Raw genomic sequence first — 18,859 nt, forward strand, 5'->3', positions numbered from 1 at the left:
TACGACATTCTTCTTCTGAAGACGTGACCAGATGCCCAATGGGCCTACTATGCATCCCCGAAAAGAATTAAACTATATCGTTTCTGATGTTTTTTTTTAATATTTTAATATTTCTTTTAGTTCACATCGAATGTTTTACCCTTACATACATATGATATTTTTTAAGGAAACATATGTGCTCCGGATGTGGTGTTTGTTTTTTTAGCTACAAACATCTGAGATGAAATGATAAAACAATCTTTAAACAGAAGCTACTCATTGCTAAGGTACACAGATATGGTCATTTGTTGCGATGGATGTTCATGATACTTAACTCGACAAATCTGTTTTCATAAGAAAACCCAAGTTGCTTGCATATTCTTTAGTGACACAAAACATGTGAAGTGCAGTACTGGGAAAAGCCTTTTTGCTCTTTTGTATTTTGTATAAAATGAAAAAAAAAGGGGAGACAAAAGCATACATAAGATTTTGCTTTTAAATACTGCACATCTTTTTTTTTACTCGACTCAAAATTTTGACACTTTTCTACAACACGAGAGCATCATGAGGAATGGATAACAACAAACCTGTTTCCCCTGTGATGCCACCCGCTTCCTCCAGCATAGGTTTCTTGGCCCTTCGTATGGAGTCTACTCAATCATTTCCTAGCAGAATGGAACCAAACAAGAAAGGAACACGTAAAGATGGATTCATGCTGGATTGAACAATCGAAGAGAGCCCTAGAGATTCACTATAGTACTAAGTTATACCTGTTTTATTGCATTCCCAATTCCCAAGCTCGGCAAAGAACTCTTGGTCAGACAACCTGCATGGACGATTGGTCCATTGGCTTCACTATTGGATGGAGGAATGGTAAGGTAAGAAGCTCCCTTGAATAGCCATTGACCCGTTCCTTGACTGAAACAGTCCTCAAACATCTCTCCACATAATATACACGCGCACTGGTTCTCATCAGCAGCTACGGCTGGACCATCCTCACTTTCAGGTTCACTCAGAATTTCATCATATTCAGGTTCTAGCTCTCCCGCTTTCGCTGCTACCCAATCATCAGCCTTTGGAAACCAAACCCTACATTTACTGTTTGTGCCACTTAACTCAAGCTTCTTCTTATCGTGCAGCTCCATGTGCCTGTCAAGTTCTTCCTTTTCTTTAAGGCGAACGCCACAGGAGGTGCAGAGATGTGGAAAGTCATCAAAGAGACTACTAATCACAGAGGGGTGAAGTTTACGGATCTTATCTGCCCTAAACTTCAATCCTATGAGGTTTTCGGGTTCTGAAACTGCCGTTTCGGCTGGTGCTACCTTCGGAGCAGTAGAAGGACCCTTCTCCACCACAACCAATGACTGTGCATCAGACGGAACCACAGATATAGAAGTGGAGCTATTGGTAGAATGATCAGGACTATGGTCTTGTGATATGAAAGGAGCAGCCGCACATTGTACAAGAGATGGCAGCTCCATCTTGGAAGCAGATATCAAGCCCTTTGAAACTAAGGAGCTCAAGAGGGACGAAATAGGATCTGGGGCTTTACTACTCTCTTTTGATGTCTGTGCTGATGTGACACCGGTAAGAGACACTGGGTCCGAACCAAGCGGTGCAGAGGATCGTTCCAATTTTAAACGAGCTGATATTTTTTTAGCAGCCACTGAATTTGGCGAAGCCTTAGGCTTAGAGGCTGCTGACACGGTTAGTGCCCTTGGGTTAACCTGGGAACTCTCCTCCTTCATTGCACCATTAGTTAAATTATTAGAAAGGATTCCACTCTTCATGACTGCTTCCAGCAAATCACTCATGTTGCGTTGTCCTGTAGCTTCTGAAGCAATAGTAAGTCCTGCTGACTTAGAGTCGAACTTTTCCCCCTGAAATGAATCAGGTAGGTCAATCGCATTTGATTTTTTTAACTGAGGCCGCACAAAGTCATCCCTGAGGACACTTTGAGATTTCGCTGGAAACCGTGAAGCCCTAGGATCACGTTGAGTGAGGGAATGAGTTCTTCTAGAATCTTGCTTGGTCACATTCTGTTTAAAAGTTGAATCACGTAAAGGCGAGTGTCTATCTGACACCTTAGATTGAGGCTGAATACCCTTTCTAGCTGCATTAGAGGTTGAACTCAAGCGGCCATAAACACTTCCATCTTTTTGCTCGCTGGAATATGAGTTTGTCGAAGTCGGATCAAACCTTGGGTCGAGAGCTGATAATCTTGGTCGTTTTAAGAGGTGATTGTCAGATTCCTACAAGATGGGAAAAGATTTAAAAAGTCAAGAAACTAAATAGAAAACTTCATAATTAAAAGTAATGCAAATGACTATCATAGCTAACCAATCTCTCTGATTCCTCTGGTGTGTGAAGCTCATTCTTTGGGTTGACAGTGGCCACATCTGTTTCAGATAACCTTGAGTGCATGTCCCACATAAACTCTTCTTCCTCAGAGTTTTTCCAACTATCATACGGCACACCTGTGTTTCTACTAGGACCACTTGATTCCAAATTTTCTAGTCTCGCAGTCGCGTAGTTGGAAAGTCTGCTTTTAGTATGTAACACATCCCTTTGGTCAGAAATCAGATCAGGACCCCTGCTCACGGTTTCGTACCACTGTTTCTCACACCCGTCGTCAGTAACCCTTGCATTAACTTTCTTAATCACTGGTCTAGAATTATGCGGTAGTTCAGAAGTATAATCATATTCCCCTGATATTGACTCCATATCTCTCTCGTAGAGGGGTTCACTGAGTGAGTCTCTTTGAGGTCGTCGAATGGTCTGAGTTCAACACACAATCAGTAGACAGAACATAGGTTAAAAACTGTAACCATGCCAAGGAAAACTCATTCTTACATTTACTTTAGCTGGACCTGCCCACGAGCCTCCAGATGCTATGCTTGAAACTCTTTCCAGTCTATCTGAATCCCTTGCCAAATTGGATGCGATCTCGGGGACATCAGTAACCATTCCTTTTGCCTGCACAAAAAAATCAAAAGAAGAATACTCAGGAAACTTTTACAGAAGTTACATATCAGTATATAAACTCGTGTTTACTTCAGGTTTGTCCTCACTGATAATTTTCAGTTGCAGAAAGTTTACGTTGCTTACCCTTCCTGACTGTTGAAGGCGTTGCCTTTCTAGATACTTTGGATTCACATGGATGCTATTTGGTGGGCGCTGAGATTGCAGGTCAGCTCGGCCTGTGCTACTAACAGCAGCTGAGCCATCACTTTTAGCATTAAAACCAAGTTCTTTCTCAATTTGCTGAAGTGTGTTCGGATGAAAGACTCCTTTCCAAGTTCCAAAGAGATGCCGCATATTAGAACGCATAGGAGGGTCAACTTGTCTGTAAGCCTTAACAAATACCTGCACAGAATTAAAAAGAGGAAAATCAAAGATGACGCAGCCAGAAAAAAAGAAAAGAAATTATATAACCATGACTATCAATTTAAAACACCAACCTCAGGAAGCTTGGCAGCAAAGTACTTAATGTAATCCCTTCCAATGTTCTTCACAATGCTGTCCAATAGGTACAATGTTGGCAGCTTCTGATCACTTGGTACCTGCATAATACTCTTCAAATCAGATACCCAGGAAGAAAAGGCCAATTTGATCTCATAGAGAGTAACCAACAAGGAGACCCTAAAGGATAAGAAATACTACTAAAATTTGGATCAAAAAATATGATGACATTCAAACTACTACTAAAATATATTCTGACAAACAAGGAAACTAAAGATGGACACAGAAAGACATTAAAGAACATCAGCGAAAACTACATGGCCAAAAATGGCATCGTTACACTATTAGAAGTCTCAGCTTCTAAGCTAAAGTGACAAAAAAAAGGAGAGAGTAATCCTTGTCTTCCCACGACTTGACTGAACAGGCTCCCTCCAATGCTTCTCTGCTATCCAAATACGAATAAACACTGTCTTCTCTTTCTTGAGAGTATTCGGTAATCAGAAGGCACTAACAGAAAATACAACCTCACAAAAAAAACAGAGCTTATAGAGAAGAGCTCTTCCTCAAATAATAAAGTGAGATACAATTGAGCAACCCCAACGTTGTCAAAGAGACTACACACTCCTATAAGATAAGAAAAACTCAGTAAAATGACATGAGGAGCTCATATATGCATTCTCAAAAAGAAGTGATTAACAACATAGTTTCGGGAGTATAGGTACTTTACAGAATAGGATCCAATAGGTGACAAACTAAAAACTTTGATTCACAAGTATTAAAAAAAAGCACATATCATCCAGAGAGACACAAGGGTCGCTTTAAAAATTGGATTTTTTTCTCATTAAACCTCGTATACAGATCACAATCTCAATCACCACATTCACCTTATTTACCTTATATATAATACAATTCCTCAAAAAAAAAGAGATTCAAGAAAAAAAATGGATCAAAGAGTAAAACAAACTATAACAGTGATCATGATTCACCTCGAGGATGTTGTTGCAAACGGTGGCAACAACGGCCTTAGCAGCATGAACATTCTCTCCAGCAATTATCGTGAGGTTCGTTATGATCGGCTTCGAGTTGATCGTGAGCTCAGATAAAGCCGACTTATACTGGTTCACAAGCTCGTAATGTGGATGAACCGGTTGCGGCTGATAAGCCTCCCCGTTCGGATCACTCTCCAATTCTCTTCCCCCAGCAGCTCGAAATCTCGAAGACGACGCCGTACCGATCGTTCTCTGCGACGTTAACTGCCGCGCGTTCGAATTCACATCGCTGAGCCTGGGCTTCTTCATCGGCCCTGGATCTCTCGATCTATCGAAAGGTCTACGCGAATTCTCCATCTTAAGGGCTATATCAACACACGAATCGAGAAAAAACAAACTAATCGGCAAAAATCGATTGCGATCACAAGGATCAGAGGGAGGCGGAGCATTACAGCAATCAGTAGCTTCAAATACAAATCAATAGAAAAAAAACTAAATTGCGATCTATAGAGCTGAGATAGGAACGGTTTGGATTCGGCACAAATGGCAGAGATTGGGACGAACTCCGATCAATTAGGGTTGAGAATTGGGGATTTTAAGGAGACGAGATCGGAGCTGGTTTCAGGAATGTTAGGCCCAGTTAGTGGCCCATTAGTGATCTGTCCGGTTGAGTTAGTGGCCCATTAGTGATCTGTCCGGTTGAACCATCTGGTTTAAACCCAAGGTGATGAAAGAAATTCTTACATTGAACCAAATCTTGATCAGCTGAAACCAGAAACCGATAGCAAACAGTGAAAAAACTACTGGTTGGACTGTAGCTTTAAGTTATTTGTTGTACAGTTTGAGTTGTAAATGTATTTATTGTAGTTGTGTGTGTCGTACTTGTAAAAGGGAAAAAAGTATTTATATTTTAGTTCATATTTTTATACCGTCTAAAAAAATAAATTTGGTAAGTAAAATTTCTACATCTGATTTTCTTTTATTGTATGCAGCTTTAAGAGATTAATATGAAATGTGATTAGTAGTTTTAAAATTATAGACAAAATATTTAAAATGTGAATCACTCTTAGATCCCAACATATCACCTACAAAAAAATTGAAATTGGTTAGTATGTAATATCTACCATTTGAATTGTACTACCAAAATTGAATTTATCGTAACATGAAGCTAGTCATGCTAAAAATCTAATTATAAGAGAGAAAACACTAAAAGTAGGAAATTTTATTTCGCAATTATCAGAATTTTTAACGAGTAAAAATTCAAATTAGATAATCTCAAATATAAAACATTAGAATTTTAGTTTATTTAGTTTGACAATTATTTATTTTTTAAAAAAGCAAATGCAATCATAGACAGATAAATAGAAGATCGAATTCTAGAAAATACGTTTAAAGTTATTAATTGAGATACTCATGCTTTCTTTTTCATGTTTACAAATTTTTTTGTTTTGTTTTAGATACTTATCTAAAACTCCAATGTTGGAGGTGTTATTATAGTTGTCTCTTGCGACTCTATTTAATATAAACAAAAGTGCACTAAAAGTCCGCCAAACTATATAAGAAAAAAAAAATTATTTTCTACTAGTATCGTGGACAATAGGAAAGATGATTTGGAAAAAATAATAATGTAATCATTAGTTTTCTTGCTATTAATCTTTGCAAAAAAATTTTTTTTAATGTGAGTCAAGTTTTGTTTCATTTGTAAATAACTAAATCTACCATATATAGGCAAAAGAACAACAATATGGATCAATCTTTTTTTTAATATGATTATAGTATATAGTGTTAGCACATTAACTATTTGAAATAATCAAATAGACATAAGTTAAATTGTTTTCATTTAATTATATATATTTACAGCATTTATTTTATTAGGAATAGATTATTAAAATTTGCATGTAACTATTACTTTTAAAATTTTGAAATGAAAAATAATTTAAACTATATAATTTTTATATGGATTTTTGTATATTCATTATTACATTAGTTAAATTTTAGTATGGATTTTTGTATTTATATTATTAAACATAAGTTTATATGTACATATGATTTTGATTTTACTATATGATTTTAGTATGGTTTTTTGTATTTCAGAAGTGCTTTTAAAAAAATACATAAACATACATCTTTTAAAACACTGAAAGAATATCAATTTAAGCTACTATTTAAGAAATTACATATATAATGCCATGGGTTGCTAAAAAAACATATATAATGTCATGATGATATAAGTAACGGAAAGAACATTTTAATTGCTATTATACTAAATCGAATTCACTAAATAATAAGTTCTTGATTTTAGTTCTTATATCCAAACCATATTTATGATAAAATGAAATTAATATATGGTCTATTTTCACAATTGTATCCTTTCCTTTCACCTCATAATGTTATCCTCATGACAAAAAAAAAAAGTCAACCAAAATTAATTTTCTACTATTTTCACCAATTAGTACACCCAAACTGTATTGACATAGCTAGATTAACAATAATAACAGAATTTTGGTCTTCATCTTCTTCTTTCTTTCAGGGTGAGTTGTTAAGAAAAATAGAAAATAGCTAAAAAGGAAAAGAAAAAGGGAAACAGATAACAAATAATCTTATTTCTGGAATTCAAAGCCTCTATGGATTCTCTCAAGATCAAACATATAAATTTCGTAATCTGTTAATATGGTTTTTGCTCATAGAAGATGAAACTTGACACCCACGTTTGATTTGAAAAAGAACACCAACCCTACCAAATATCCATTACACCCACATCAATCTCCAGCTTTTCATCATCATCTGGTGTTTATTATTGGATTCTCATCGTTAATCCATTGGTCATCTGGTGTTTATTATTGGATTCTCATCGTTAATCCATTGGTCTGAATGGCATGTAAGGACACATACATTCCTTTGTTATTTTGTCATTGAAAATCTAATCCAAATTGTTAAAAAAATGTTTGTTTATGTTTAATCATATATTCTTGCAATGAAATTATTGTCTTGTTGTGTAGATTGAAGGGTGATTAAGAGAACCACCTTACATACTCCTAAACATGACTTCATCTGGTAAAAGAAGCACAAGGCGAGGATCATCATCAGCTTCCAAGAAACCGGTTCTCCAACCCCAGGATAGTGGAAGCAGTAGCCTAAATGAGAACCCCTCACCCAAACCCGGTTCACCTCTCCCTGAACCGGTTTCTTCAAACACCGAAAGAACCGTCAAGACGCTACGGTTATCCAAAGCCATCACCATCCCCGAGGGAACAACTGTCTTTGACGCTTGTCGAAGAATGGCTCGCAAAAAAGTTGATGCAGTTCTTCTAACAGACTCAAGCGCTCTTCTTTCAGGCATTGTCACCGACAAGGACATAGCAACAAGAGTGATCGCAGAAGGGTTGAGACCAGAACACACTCTTGTCTCCAAAGTCATGACAAGAAACCCTATCTTCGTCACTTCAGAATCTCTCGCCATCGAGGCTCTTGAGAAGATGGTTCAAGGGAAGTTCAGACACTTACCGGTCGTAGAGAACGGTGAAGTCATCGCTCTTTTAGACATAACAAAATGCCTCTACGACGCTATCTCTCGTATGGAGAAAGCAGCTGAGCAAGGAAGTGTTTTAGCTGCTGCTGCTGTGGAAGACATTGAACGTCAATGGGGAAGTGACAACACCTCAGCTCCATATCCTTTCGTTGAAACGTTAAGAGACCGTATGTTCAAGCCTGCCTTGTCCACAATCATTACAGAACACTCAAAAGTTGCACTCGCGTCTCCCTCAGATCCCGTCTTCGTAGCGTCCAAAAAGATGCGTGATCTACGTGTTAACTCAGTGATCATAACCGTTGGAAACAAGATCCAAGGCATTCTAACGTCAAAGGACATATTGATGAGAGTCGTGGCTAAGAATATCTCCCCTGAGTTAACTCTTGTGGAGAAAGTAATGACACCAAACCCTGAAACTGCATGCATGGAGACAACAATAGTCGACGCGTTGCATGTCATGCATGAAGGCAAATTTCTACACCTTCCGGTTTTAGACAAGGACGGGTACGTAGTAGCGTGTGTTGACGTATTGCAAATAACTCACGCGGCTATGTCCACCGTTGAGAGTAGTCCAGGAGCTGTTAGCGACATGGCCAACACCATGATGCAAAAGTTTTGGGACTCGGCTCTAAGTTTAGACCCGCACCCACCTGAGGATTACGAAACGCACAGCGATTTGTCGTCTACGATGTTGTTGAACTCGGAGGGAGGAGGAGGAGTAGACTCCGGGAAGCTGCAATCTTGTGGGAGTGTGAGTTTGTTTGCTTTTAAGTTCGAAGATCGTAAAGGGAGAGTGCATAGGTTTGAGTCGACGGGGGAGAGTTTTGAGGAGGTGATGAGTGGTGTGGTGCAAAGATGTGATGATGGCGATCTAGGGGTTCAGATAATGTACGAGGATGATGAAGGTGACAAGGTTTTGATTAGTAGGGACAGTGATGTTGTTGCTGCGGTTGCTTTTGCTAGGTCTTTGGGACAAAAGGTTTTGAGATTGCATGTGGATTTTGCGGAGATGGTGAGTGTTGAGAGAAGTGGAGATTTGTCTGAGGGGAGTTGTGGTGATGGCTGCGGTTGGGTTTGGTGGCAGGCTGGAGTTGTGGCTGGGGCTGTTGTCTTGACGAGCTTAGGTTTTCTTGTTTACCTGAAGCGTTCCAAGAAATGATATGTATTTTAAATGATTTAAATCGAAAATGTGGTTTTTGTCTTTTTCGATTAACATTTGTAAAACTAGTTCCTGTAATGATATTATTATTGTTGCGAAAAAACGATGATGTCTACTAATCTATTTTTTTCAACTTCTTCAGTGTGAAAAATGAAAAATGCAGGCTGTGGAATTCGAACCCACGCGCACTTATGTGCAGAAGAACTTAAGTCTTCCCCCTTAACCACTCGGGCAAACCTGCTTATTGAAAAACAAGGTGTATATTCATACATCACTTGCTAGTTGTTTACAACGTTTATAACCGAGAAGAACGATTCTGGTTGATCCAATTAATTTGGTATGAGTGCCTATTACGCTCTAGTGATCATACGAGTGTGGAAAACTTATGGAAACGTTCAACAAACGCAAACAGACTTTTTTCATATAGTGTGCGGTTATAAGTTTCAAAGAAACACATTTTTACCAGACATTAAGCAGTCACAGCGTAGAACACTTTTGCTGATAAAATCAGCCTCTACGCCATCCACACATGAAATTAAAAGAAGCCGAAATTAGATTATAAAAGAAGAGCTGCTGTCCTCTTTAAAGGCAGAGCTATCTCAGGTTTTTTTCTTACAAAAATAAGCAACTTAATCCCAACAAGAGTGGTTTGGAAAATAAACCAACAAAGGGAGAAAAAAAAAGCAAACGTAATGTTTTATTTAAAGCAAAATGACCAAGCACAACTCAGATCTTCTTTTTCTCGTAACAAAGGAGAGCACTTCGCTTCTACGAGCAGCACTTGTCTAGTACGGCTCCACAGGCTTGCGGAAGTTAGCTCCAGCGTAAACTGCCTCTGATCCCAACTCCTCTTCAATACGCAAAAGCTGTTCATGTCACACCAAGTGGAAGAAACAGTTAGACAGCAAAAAACTACTGAGCTCTTGATTCTTGTTAAACACACAATGATCATTTTGGTTTGGGATGTTTTACCTGGTTGTACTTGGCTAGACGCTCGGACCTGCATGGAGCTCCAGTCTTGATTTGTCCCTGGAGATAGAGAGTACCAAATGAGAATCAGACAACATGGAAGTAATTGGTTGCTTGGTAACGTTTTAAATGGTTGACAACTTACAGTAGACAAGCCAACAGATAGGTCAGCAATGAAGGTGTCCTCGGTTTCACCACTTCTGTGGCTGGCCATCACTCCCCACCCTGCTCTCTTCGACATCTTAACTGCCTCAATACTCTCGGTTACTGACCCGATTTGGTTAACCTGTTCACCAAAGATTTAGTCAGTAAATGTCGAAAGATTATAATCTGAATTAACACTATAATCTTGGGTTGGAGAATACCTTCAAGAGAAGAGCATTGCAAGACTTCTCGGCGATTGCCTTTGCAACCCTCTGGAGTGAGAGAGACAGAAATATAAGCACTTTGAGAAAGAGAATGCAAGGAAAATAGACATAAAACTGGTAAGACCATCGGGTTATGTCACAAACCTTGGGGTTGGTGACCAACAAGTCATCACCAACAATCTGAACACTGTCTCCACACTCGGTGGTCATCTTGGCATAGTGTTCCCAGTCATCTTGGTCAAATGGGTCCTCAATGGACACGATTGGGTACTCAGCAACGAAGGACTTGTATAGGTCCTTGAGTGCATCTCCAGAAATCTTCTGAGAACCATTGTTGTTCTGCAGAGAAACAAACAGAGGAAGATCTTATAAGTTAGGAATGATTGCGTTTTATCCTAAGGAGGATGAAAATAATAAGGAAATAAAATTTAACCTCTTCTTTGAAGTTCAAGTCATAGGTCTTGTCTGATGAGTAGAACTCGGAAGCGGCAACATCCATTCCAATGACGACCTTGCCAGTGTATCCAGCCTTCTCAATAGCAGTCTTGAGCAATTCAAGACCTTCCTTGTTCTCCTGAATGTTTGGTGCAAAGCCACCTTCATCACCAACGTTGGTAGCATCCTGGCCATACTTCTTCTTGATCACAGACTGGAAAACATACGGAAAAAAATTAGTTAGTCCACAGGAATTAACTGGAGTTACAGGAGCTGTATTAGGGAGCACAAATTTTGCACATCATTTATGAGGGCATCTCAAAAACCACAGTGATTTGAGGTTTACCTTCAAGTTGTGGTAAACTTCCACACCCATTTTCATTGCTTCTTTGAAAGATGAAGCTCCAATAGGGAGAATCATAAACTCCTGCAAACACAATAGCCAGTCACAATCAGAAATTTTCAAAACTTGAAGAAGCTTGAAATTTAACATGTCAACGAAAAGGAACCACAGTGAACATGCCTGCATAGCGAGCTTGTTTCCTGCATGTGATCCACCATTGATGACGTTGAAAGCAGGAACTGGCAGAACAATCTTAGGGTTACCAGCAAGGTTGGCAATGTGCTGCACTCAAATACCACGAAAAAGGAGAAGCTTAGAACATCTAGTACCAGAAAAACTAAGTAACAACAACAAGTCTTATTGTTAGTCTACCTTGTAGAGAGGAATGCCACTGACAACGGCTCCAGCTTTGCAAACAGCAAGAGACACAGCAAGGATGGCATTGGCTCCAAGCTGAACACAAAACCAAGATGGTCACACACGTCTTTCATAATTGAGTGAAAACATAGAACAAGTATTTCCCTTGAATTACCTTTTGCTTGCACCAACCCCACTCGTTCTGAGTTCCATCAAGTTCATGGACCATGAAGTTGTCAATAGCAGTTTGCTGAGTTGGATCCTGCAAGAAACAACCAATAAAACACATGAACGTCAGAAAACAACCGCTTAAGAAACAAATTTGAAGCACTAAACAAAGAGAGACTCACCTTTCCAATCAAGGCTGGGCCGATGATGTTGTTCACATTGCCAACAGCCTATTGAAATCAACAAAGAGCAAATTAACAAAAAAAAAAAGCATACAACACTTCTTTCACTAAAATCAAAACCACAACGCACCTTTGAAACACCCTTTCCGAGATAATCAGATCCACCATCCCTAAGCTCAAGAGCCTCGTAGATACCAGTGGAAGCTCCACTCGGAACAGCAGCTGTAACCTTGACACCATTTGATGTGTGTACATCCACCTAAACAAATCATCAGATCAATCATTAGCTTCGTTACTATAAATCAAAATCCATCACTAACTAACAAAGTAACGTGAGATCCAAATATAAACAATAATCAAGGTCATGATCGACGATGATACTGCATCATCTCTCACGATCCACTTAAAGCAATAAACACAAATCTATACCTCAAATCGCGATCAAAACACAATCTCTAGTTCAAATCGCGATCGAAACGCAATTATATAGTTCTAATCGCGATCTAAACACAAATCTATAGCTCAAATCGCGATCTAAACGAAAATCTATAGTTCTAATCGCGATCAGAACACAAATCTATAGTTCTAATCGCGATCGATACTCAAATCTACAGTTCAAATCGCGATCGAGACTCAAATCTATGGTTCTAATCGCGATCAAAGCACAGTCTCAGTCACCTAAGCTCAAATACTCATCATACAAACAGATCCACGAGAGTTAAGCGAGAAGAAGCAAACCTCGACGGTGGGGTTGCCACGGCTGTCGAAGATCTGCCTAGCCTTAACGACGGTGATAGTGGCCATGGTTTCGAGTAGATCTAGAAGAAGATTGGCGATGAGCTCGAGGGTTTTAGCGAACGGTTAAGAGTAGTTGGTGAAAGGGGTGAGGTCTGGTTAGGTATATAAAGAGGAAATGGGTATGTGAGAGCCGTTGGATTGTTTTAATATCAACCGTTGGATGATAAAGTACGCTCGTCGGATGCGAAAGAAGACAAAACGATGTGCTGCACTCCTTTTGCAGACGAGAAGAGGTTTTTTATTTTATTTTCGTTTTTTGCAGTTGCCATATGGTGTAGCCTGGTTAAGTGAATTATTATTACGTGTCTTGTTCTTACTGGTTGAATTCTATTTTTTAATAATAGGATAGTGGACTCATAAATATAATATAAAATAACTTAATAACTTAATACAAAAAGAGGATTTATTTCCGTTTTTGTCAACGGAGGTTTTTATTTTCCTTTGATCCTTGTCCAAGTAATAATCATTACGATTAAGTTTAGTTTAGATTTTCGAACAAGTAAATAAATATTTGGTTCTGGAGTTTATTCCATTTTCAGTTCCGTATATACTATTTCCATTTGTATTGATATTAAAGAAAATAGAATTAGTGTTGTCTATTTTCAAAAATAGGAAGTTTCATAGTATTATTTTAACATATTAAAATTGTAAATATAATGTGTCAAAATCAAAGTTGAATGTAGTCAAGAGAATTATAATTAGTATATGTTATTTTTACATTAAATGAGTTCAACTTTAGTTATTAACTAAATCATGAAAAAAATGTAAGAGAATTTTGGCATGGTAAAAATACAACCATCAGATGAATTGTCATTTTTACATTAAATGAGTTCAACTTTAATTGATAACCAAAAAAAAATTGTAAGAGAATTTTGCATGGTAAAAAATACAACCATCAGATGAATTTTGTATGGTGAATTTTTTTATCATTAAGCGGGTTATGATAGTAAAATTAAAAACATTATAAGTGAAAGCATATTGGTTATAAATTATCTATTTAATATTTTAATAAAATAAAATAATAAATCAATATAAGAAAAGTAAACTAAAATCAATATTTAAAAAAGATGAGATGAAAATATCAATTAAGACCCACTCTATATTTTACTTCAAAACGGAGGAAATATAGAACATGGATGAAGATGCCCTGAGTTCAGGTTCTATCGCGCACCATCCCTCGGTTCAGTTAGTGAGACGGGGTTCAGTTAGTGAGACGGGGTCTCTCATTGCTGGTTGTTGGGCTTGTCATGCGGATGTGAAAGCCAATTCGTTTGGTACTATATACGGTGTAACCGTGCAAGTGATTAGATGACATGTGGGATCCTCTGATTAGTAGTTCTAAGTCAATTTATGTCATGTATACTGTAGTAACCAAAGAACTGCATGAAGAGAAACGCCAAATAAATGAGCTTTGACCTCGTGAAGCTAAATCGCCACCAACTTAAAAAAGGCTTAACCCTATTGAGTCCTAATAATAGTATAAATCTACAACATTAGTCTTGACGTTCTTTACTAACAAGAAAAATGGCAGAAGAAAAATCCAAGAAGAGTATTGTTCGGGCGGATGACAGTGACGACGATGAGTACGCAAGTGAGAAAGATTCAGAGCAGACAGAATTGAGTTCGATTCTAGACAAACTTAGCTTAGGACCAGATAAAAAGAAGAAGAAACTCTTGATCAAAGTCCAAATGGTCTACTTCTATACCGAGTCCATATGCAAAATTTGCGTAGAAAGCCAGAGAACCGATCTCCAGATTCAACTTGTGGGCCAAATCTTGGTAACATAACATTTCAATTCTATTTGGTTACAAATATACGATGTTTTATATTTTTATTTTCGGTTTTTTCAGTGCATAAGAGGCCATTTGCTGGAGAGTTCATGAAGTTTTGCCTTGAGAGATTCGAAGTTGGGATTTGGTCATCTGCTAACGAGTTAGTCATTTCATTTCTCAACTTTATAAGTATATACTTTGATTTAATTTTTCATGATTTTGATTGTAGGAGTAATGTCGATATAATCCTTAACATTGTTCTTGAAGATCTGAAAAATAAGCTATTGTTTGTGTGGGTAAGACTCTTTTATCTTTATATATGGATATATTTCTTTTCATATATGCATATAATATCTTACACTCTTTGTTAACTATATATAGGATCAAAAACAGAGTACTAATATTGGACTCAAGACATTAGAGAACAGTGATAAGCCAATGTTCTTCAAGGATCTTTCTAAAGTGTTCCAAAAGTTCAAAGAGTTCTCTGCTTCAAACACTTTTCTCATTGATAATGAGCCCTACAAAGCTCTTATTAATCCTGTAAAATAATCCAAATCTCTTTATAAATTTATATATCATTTAGGTGCTGCTTCCAACTTTGATATATCTTGATGTGCATGCAGGACAATACAGGAGTGTTTCCATTGCCTTATGATCCTACAGACAAAAATGATGATTTTCTTGGTATGCAACCAATTTTTAGCATTTGATGTTTATCACTTATCTTTTTTTTTGTGACTTTATTGTTTATGTAATTTTATGCACGCTAGATCCAGAAGGAGAGTTCTGCTCTTATTTGGATGATCTGGCAAATGCATCAGACGTGCAAGCTTATATTAAAGAGAACTCTTTCGGACAACCCAAGATTGATTCTTCTCATCCTGATTGGTCCTTCTACTGCAAGGTCTCAAAGATTGTCTCCTTTCTAGCATGATAATATGTTTCTTGAAGTTTATTATTTTCCGTAACGCTGTTCTTTAGCTTAATATTGATCACACACAAGATAAGTTTCTAATAATAAATATGAACCTTCGTCGTTTACCATCATTTGTTATATCCTATCAATAACTATGATTATGAACCTGTGGGATAGTTTTGCAATCAAAATTTGGCCATTACGTAGACTGTATTCTTTCACACTGTTTTGGATTAGTCTAAAGCAAGAGTAAGGAGGCAAGTCAAGCTTTTAGCCATTTGTACGTAGTGAAGCCAACCACAAGATTCGTGTTTCAGAAATATTAATCAATGGGCATGCAATAAAAAATGACATCAGTAGGGAAATGTTTTGATCAAACAACATGCATTACTTAAAAATAGTTTACACTCCACCGAGGGAATTAGTAACAACTAACAAGCAAAGAGAGGGCTGATTTTGCCACAGCATCAACTTCTCCATTAAAGTTTCAAGTAACAAAAGAAAAGGAAATGACATCAAAAATAGACATATAGTGATAGTTATCAAACATGATACCGAAAAATTCACGCTGAAAACTTCCATTCTTCAATAGCTTGATAAGAGATAGGGAATTGGTAAGAACCGCCAGGGGTCAGATGTTTGAGTAGGCAACATAACTACCGCAAGACAGGACAACAATAGCTTCAACCATAAGTGCTGATATACATGATTGCGAGACTCATGCAGGTTAGAAAGGGACAAGGGATTATCACCCGAGAAAATACCTTCAATACCAGAACCACCAGAATTGACGTCTCATGCTGCGTCTACCTTACATCAGTATGGAATAAACAGTGATTAACAAGAGCTAAACTTCATGCTTGAGAGTTAAGTAATTAACATTTACCATACCGTAATTTAACTATATTTACAAGAGCAAAACTTCATCACAAATGTACTAAATTTAGTCAATAATATAATATTACAAGATCCATTACAAGATAATCGGAGAATAAGCAAAAGCGCCCGTGGCCTAATGGATAAGGCGTTTGACTTCTAATCAAACGATTGTGGGTTCGAGTCCCACCGGGCGTGCATCTATTTTTATTTTCATCTCCTTCCTTCCCTATGTTAAATTTTACATTTTAACCTTTAAAGGTGCCAAGAAGTTGAAAATTTAGTACAAGAAGAGATATTCATTGATCAGTACACAGTTATCCCCATTCAAGTGAACATTTACTTGAGTTCCTTTTTAGTTTTTTTACAGCTTATACAACTGAAAGCGATGATAAGAGAAAATGATTCGAGCAAGAAGAACCAAACATGGTGAAAAAACTTGCGGGTAGACAACCTCAATTTAACTCCAACTCAAATATATTTCAAGACGTACAGAATTGGAGGTATTAACCAAAGTCAGATCAAGTGTTTTTTTTTTGGTATTGATTTAAATTGTTTACAAGAAATATGGTCTCGGTTCAAATGCATTGCCAAATACAGAGACACAAATGTCAACAGACTCTTGGACATTTGACTAATGTACTCAGAGTTATCTCTGATGGATCTGATTCCCGCCCTGGGAAGATCTTCTGCCCACTGAATCGGCATGGCTCAGTCCAACATGTCATAACATTGTCAAGGGCTGAGAGACATAACTCAACATGTCTCTCTGGTCACAGTCAAGATAGGACGCACACTAAGCTGTGTCATTCCGAACTTAAGGGAAACCATGATTAAATGATGAAGATAGAGCTTTGAGTCCGTCGTAATGTTAGACTCCAGTTGATGAGTATCAGAGTATGGCAACTAATCCTCTAAAAGTCAACAAACACCCGCTCCCATAACCAATGACACATTAAAAGCTAGTCTTAAATAAGTTGCATAAATATAAGATTTCTCTTTTCCAAAACAAGAACACAAAAACAACAAAGAGGGAAACATCAGAAAACGTCAGCTGCTAGTCTGCTACAAACAGATCCATCATCCTAGCTTAAAGCTTTCCCTTGTCTTTCCGAGCCTCATCCAGGGAAGTCGCCACCTTACCAGGTTTTATATCTTCGACTTTGACTTCAACCACCGTCCTCCCCGTGCCTCCATGCTCACGTGCCGCACGTGTCTCCTCCACAATGTCCGATGGCATTGTCAGTTTGCTCTTTATGGCGTCCGTCACATTCCCTAGTGCACCAAATATTGTCCCCTTCGCTTCATTACCCCTTTATACACATATCATCAATAACGTCAAAAAATGTGCTCCAATAAATCAAGCTTCAATGAACGTTACTTAATATTTTTACCTAACCGCAGCAGAATCTTTTGTCTCGTGGGCTCTTTCAGCTGCCGAATCAGTACTCTCCCTTGTCTTTTGAGCTGCCTCACGTGCTTTCTCTCCAGCTTGGTCTTTGAGTTCTTTACCTTCGATTCTCATCTCCTCCATCTTACGTCTCGTTTCTTCTCCAGCTTCCTCCATTTTTTCCTATATTAACAAAAGAAAAATGCACACATATATACATCAAACATTCCATATCATGTACGGTCAGCATTAATATGAAATAACACAATGTTTCCAAACCTTGGCACTATCTTTGGTCTCAATAGCTTTTTGTTTGGTTTCCTCCGTCTTTCCAGACAAGAAACCCATAGCTCTCTTAGCCGTATCAATAGCACTATCCTTCAACTCTCCAAGCTTACTCACTCCAGCTTCTTTCCCTTCAGCCGCCTTCTCCACCGTGTAGTCCTTATACTCTCCCGCCTTCTCCGCCGTCTTATCTTTTGCTTCAATAGCCTTTTCCGCCGTGTAATCCTTAGCCTCTTTGGCCTTGTCCACCGTGTAATCCTTATACTCACCCACCTTCTGAGCAGTCTTGTCCTTCGCCTCTTTGGCTTTATCCGCTGTATAGTTCGCCGTCTCCTTTGCCTTCTCTGCCGTCTTATCTTTCGCTTCCACCGCCTTATCCACCGTATAGTCTTTGTATTCTCCCATCTTCTCCGCCGTCTTATCTTTGGCTTCCTTCGCCTTGTCAGCCGTGTAATCCGCCGTCTCTTTCGCTTTCTCAAGGGTTGCATCTTTGGCTCCAGCCGCTTTCTCTGAAGCCATCTTAGCTCCCTCACTGGTCGCCACGGCCGCATCGTGGCTTTTTCCGACAACAGCATCTCTCGCGTGCTCGTACGTTCCTTGCACAGCCCTGAACACCGACCCTATCACCCCTGGCCTCTCCTGCTCTGGCGGATGTTCGACTGTTCTCTCCGTTACCTTATACAATGCCACGTCATCGTCACGGTGTTTGTTTATGTCATGCAAGTCTTCAGCTGCTAGCCTTGCTGCGACCTCGGCTCTCTCCGTCTTTCGTTGTTTCTCCGACGCCATTGCTTCGCTTCTCTACTTGTGAAAGGTTTCAAGTGATTTGTGGATTTTTTGAATATTTTTGACTTGTGTTATTAGTCGATGTGTTTTTG

The 18,859-nt window shown here is 38.3% G+C and overlaps 4 protein-coding genes, 2 non-coding genes and 1 pseudogene across 7 annotated transcripts; 3 read left to right on the forward strand and 4 right to left on the reverse strand.

The window, feature by feature from the left end:
- Window positions 1–303: 303 nt before the first annotated feature.
- On the reverse strand, window positions 304–5,020 carry LOC103865551 (polyadenylation and cleavage factor homolog 4). Its single transcript, XM_009143352.3, has 7 exons — window positions 4,428–5,020; window positions 3,441–3,542; window positions 3,088–3,345; window positions 2,833–2,955; window positions 2,320–2,757; window positions 750–2,231; window positions 304–644 (listed from the first exon to the last, which is right to left on the reverse strand). Exons 1-7 carry the CDS (start codon window positions 4,785–4,787, stop codon window positions 630–632), a joined length of 2,778 nt encoding a protein of 925 aa, XP_009141600.2. The 5' UTR covers window positions 4,788–5,020; the 3' UTR covers window positions 304–629.
- Window positions 5,021–5,301: 281 nt separating this feature from the next.
- Window positions 5,302–9,801, forward strand: LOC103865983 (CBS domain-containing protein CBSCBSPB2). The gene is made up of 2 exons (XM_009143858.2): window positions 5,302–7,308; window positions 7,430–9,801. Exon 2 carries the CDS (start codon window positions 7,472–7,474, stop codon window positions 9,116–9,118), a length of 1,647 nt encoding a protein of 548 aa, XP_009142106.1. The 5' UTR covers window positions 5,302–7,308; window positions 7,430–7,471; the 3' UTR covers window positions 9,119–9,801.
- TRNAL-UAA lies at window positions 9,277–9,359 on the reverse strand. Its single transcript has one exon. It is a non-coding gene; the product is annotated as a tRNA-Leu (tRNA).
- On the reverse strand, window positions 9,654–12,884 carry LOC103865552 (bifunctional enolase 2/transcriptional activator). The gene is made up of 13 exons (XM_033290230.1): window positions 12,679–12,884; window positions 12,071–12,199; window positions 11,941–11,988; window positions 11,766–11,852; window positions 11,606–11,686; window positions 11,414–11,515; window positions 11,237–11,317; window positions 10,889–11,104; window positions 10,600–10,794; window positions 10,453–10,503; window positions 10,233–10,373; window positions 10,091–10,147; window positions 9,654–9,984 (listed from the first exon to the last, which is right to left on the reverse strand). Exons 1-13 carry the CDS (start codon window positions 12,742–12,744, stop codon window positions 9,904–9,906), a joined length of 1,335 nt encoding a protein of 444 aa, XP_033146121.1. The 5' UTR covers window positions 12,745–12,884; the 3' UTR covers window positions 9,654–9,903.
- Window positions 12,885–13,124: 240 nt separating this feature from the next.
- Window positions 13,125–15,994, forward strand: LOC103865984 (annotated as a pseudogene).
- A 437-nt stretch (window positions 15,995–16,431) lies between these two features.
- Window positions 16,432–16,504, forward strand: TRNAR-UCU. Its single transcript has one exon. It is a non-coding gene; the product is annotated as a tRNA-Arg (tRNA).
- A 743-nt stretch (window positions 16,505–17,247) lies between these two features.
- On the reverse strand, window positions 17,248–18,852 carry LOC103865553 (late embryogenesis abundant protein ECP63). Of its 2 annotated transcripts, XM_033290231.1 has the most exons (4): window positions 18,156–18,852; window positions 17,976–18,122; window positions 17,701–17,879; window positions 17,248–17,619 (listed from the first exon to the last, which is right to left on the reverse strand). In XM_033290231.1, exons 1-4 carry the CDS (start codon window positions 18,768–18,770, stop codon window positions 17,397–17,399), a joined length of 1,164 nt encoding a protein of 387 aa, XP_033146122.1. In that variant the 5' UTR covers window positions 18,771–18,852; the 3' UTR covers window positions 17,248–17,396. The 2 variants fall into 2 exon arrangements, with proteins under 2 accessions (XP_033146122.1, XP_009141603.1); XM_009143355.2 differs by having other exon boundaries at window positions 17,976–18,852.
- Between the last annotated feature and the right edge of the window lie 7 nt (window positions 18,853–18,859).

This window comes from Brassica rapa, chromosome A04, assembly GCF_000309985.2.
Source record: "Brassica rapa cultivar Chiifu-401-42 chromosome A04, CAAS_Brap_v3.01, whole genome shotgun sequence".
Classification (NCBI taxonomy): domain Eukaryota; kingdom Viridiplantae; phylum Streptophyta; class Magnoliopsida; order Brassicales; family Brassicaceae; genus Brassica; species Brassica rapa.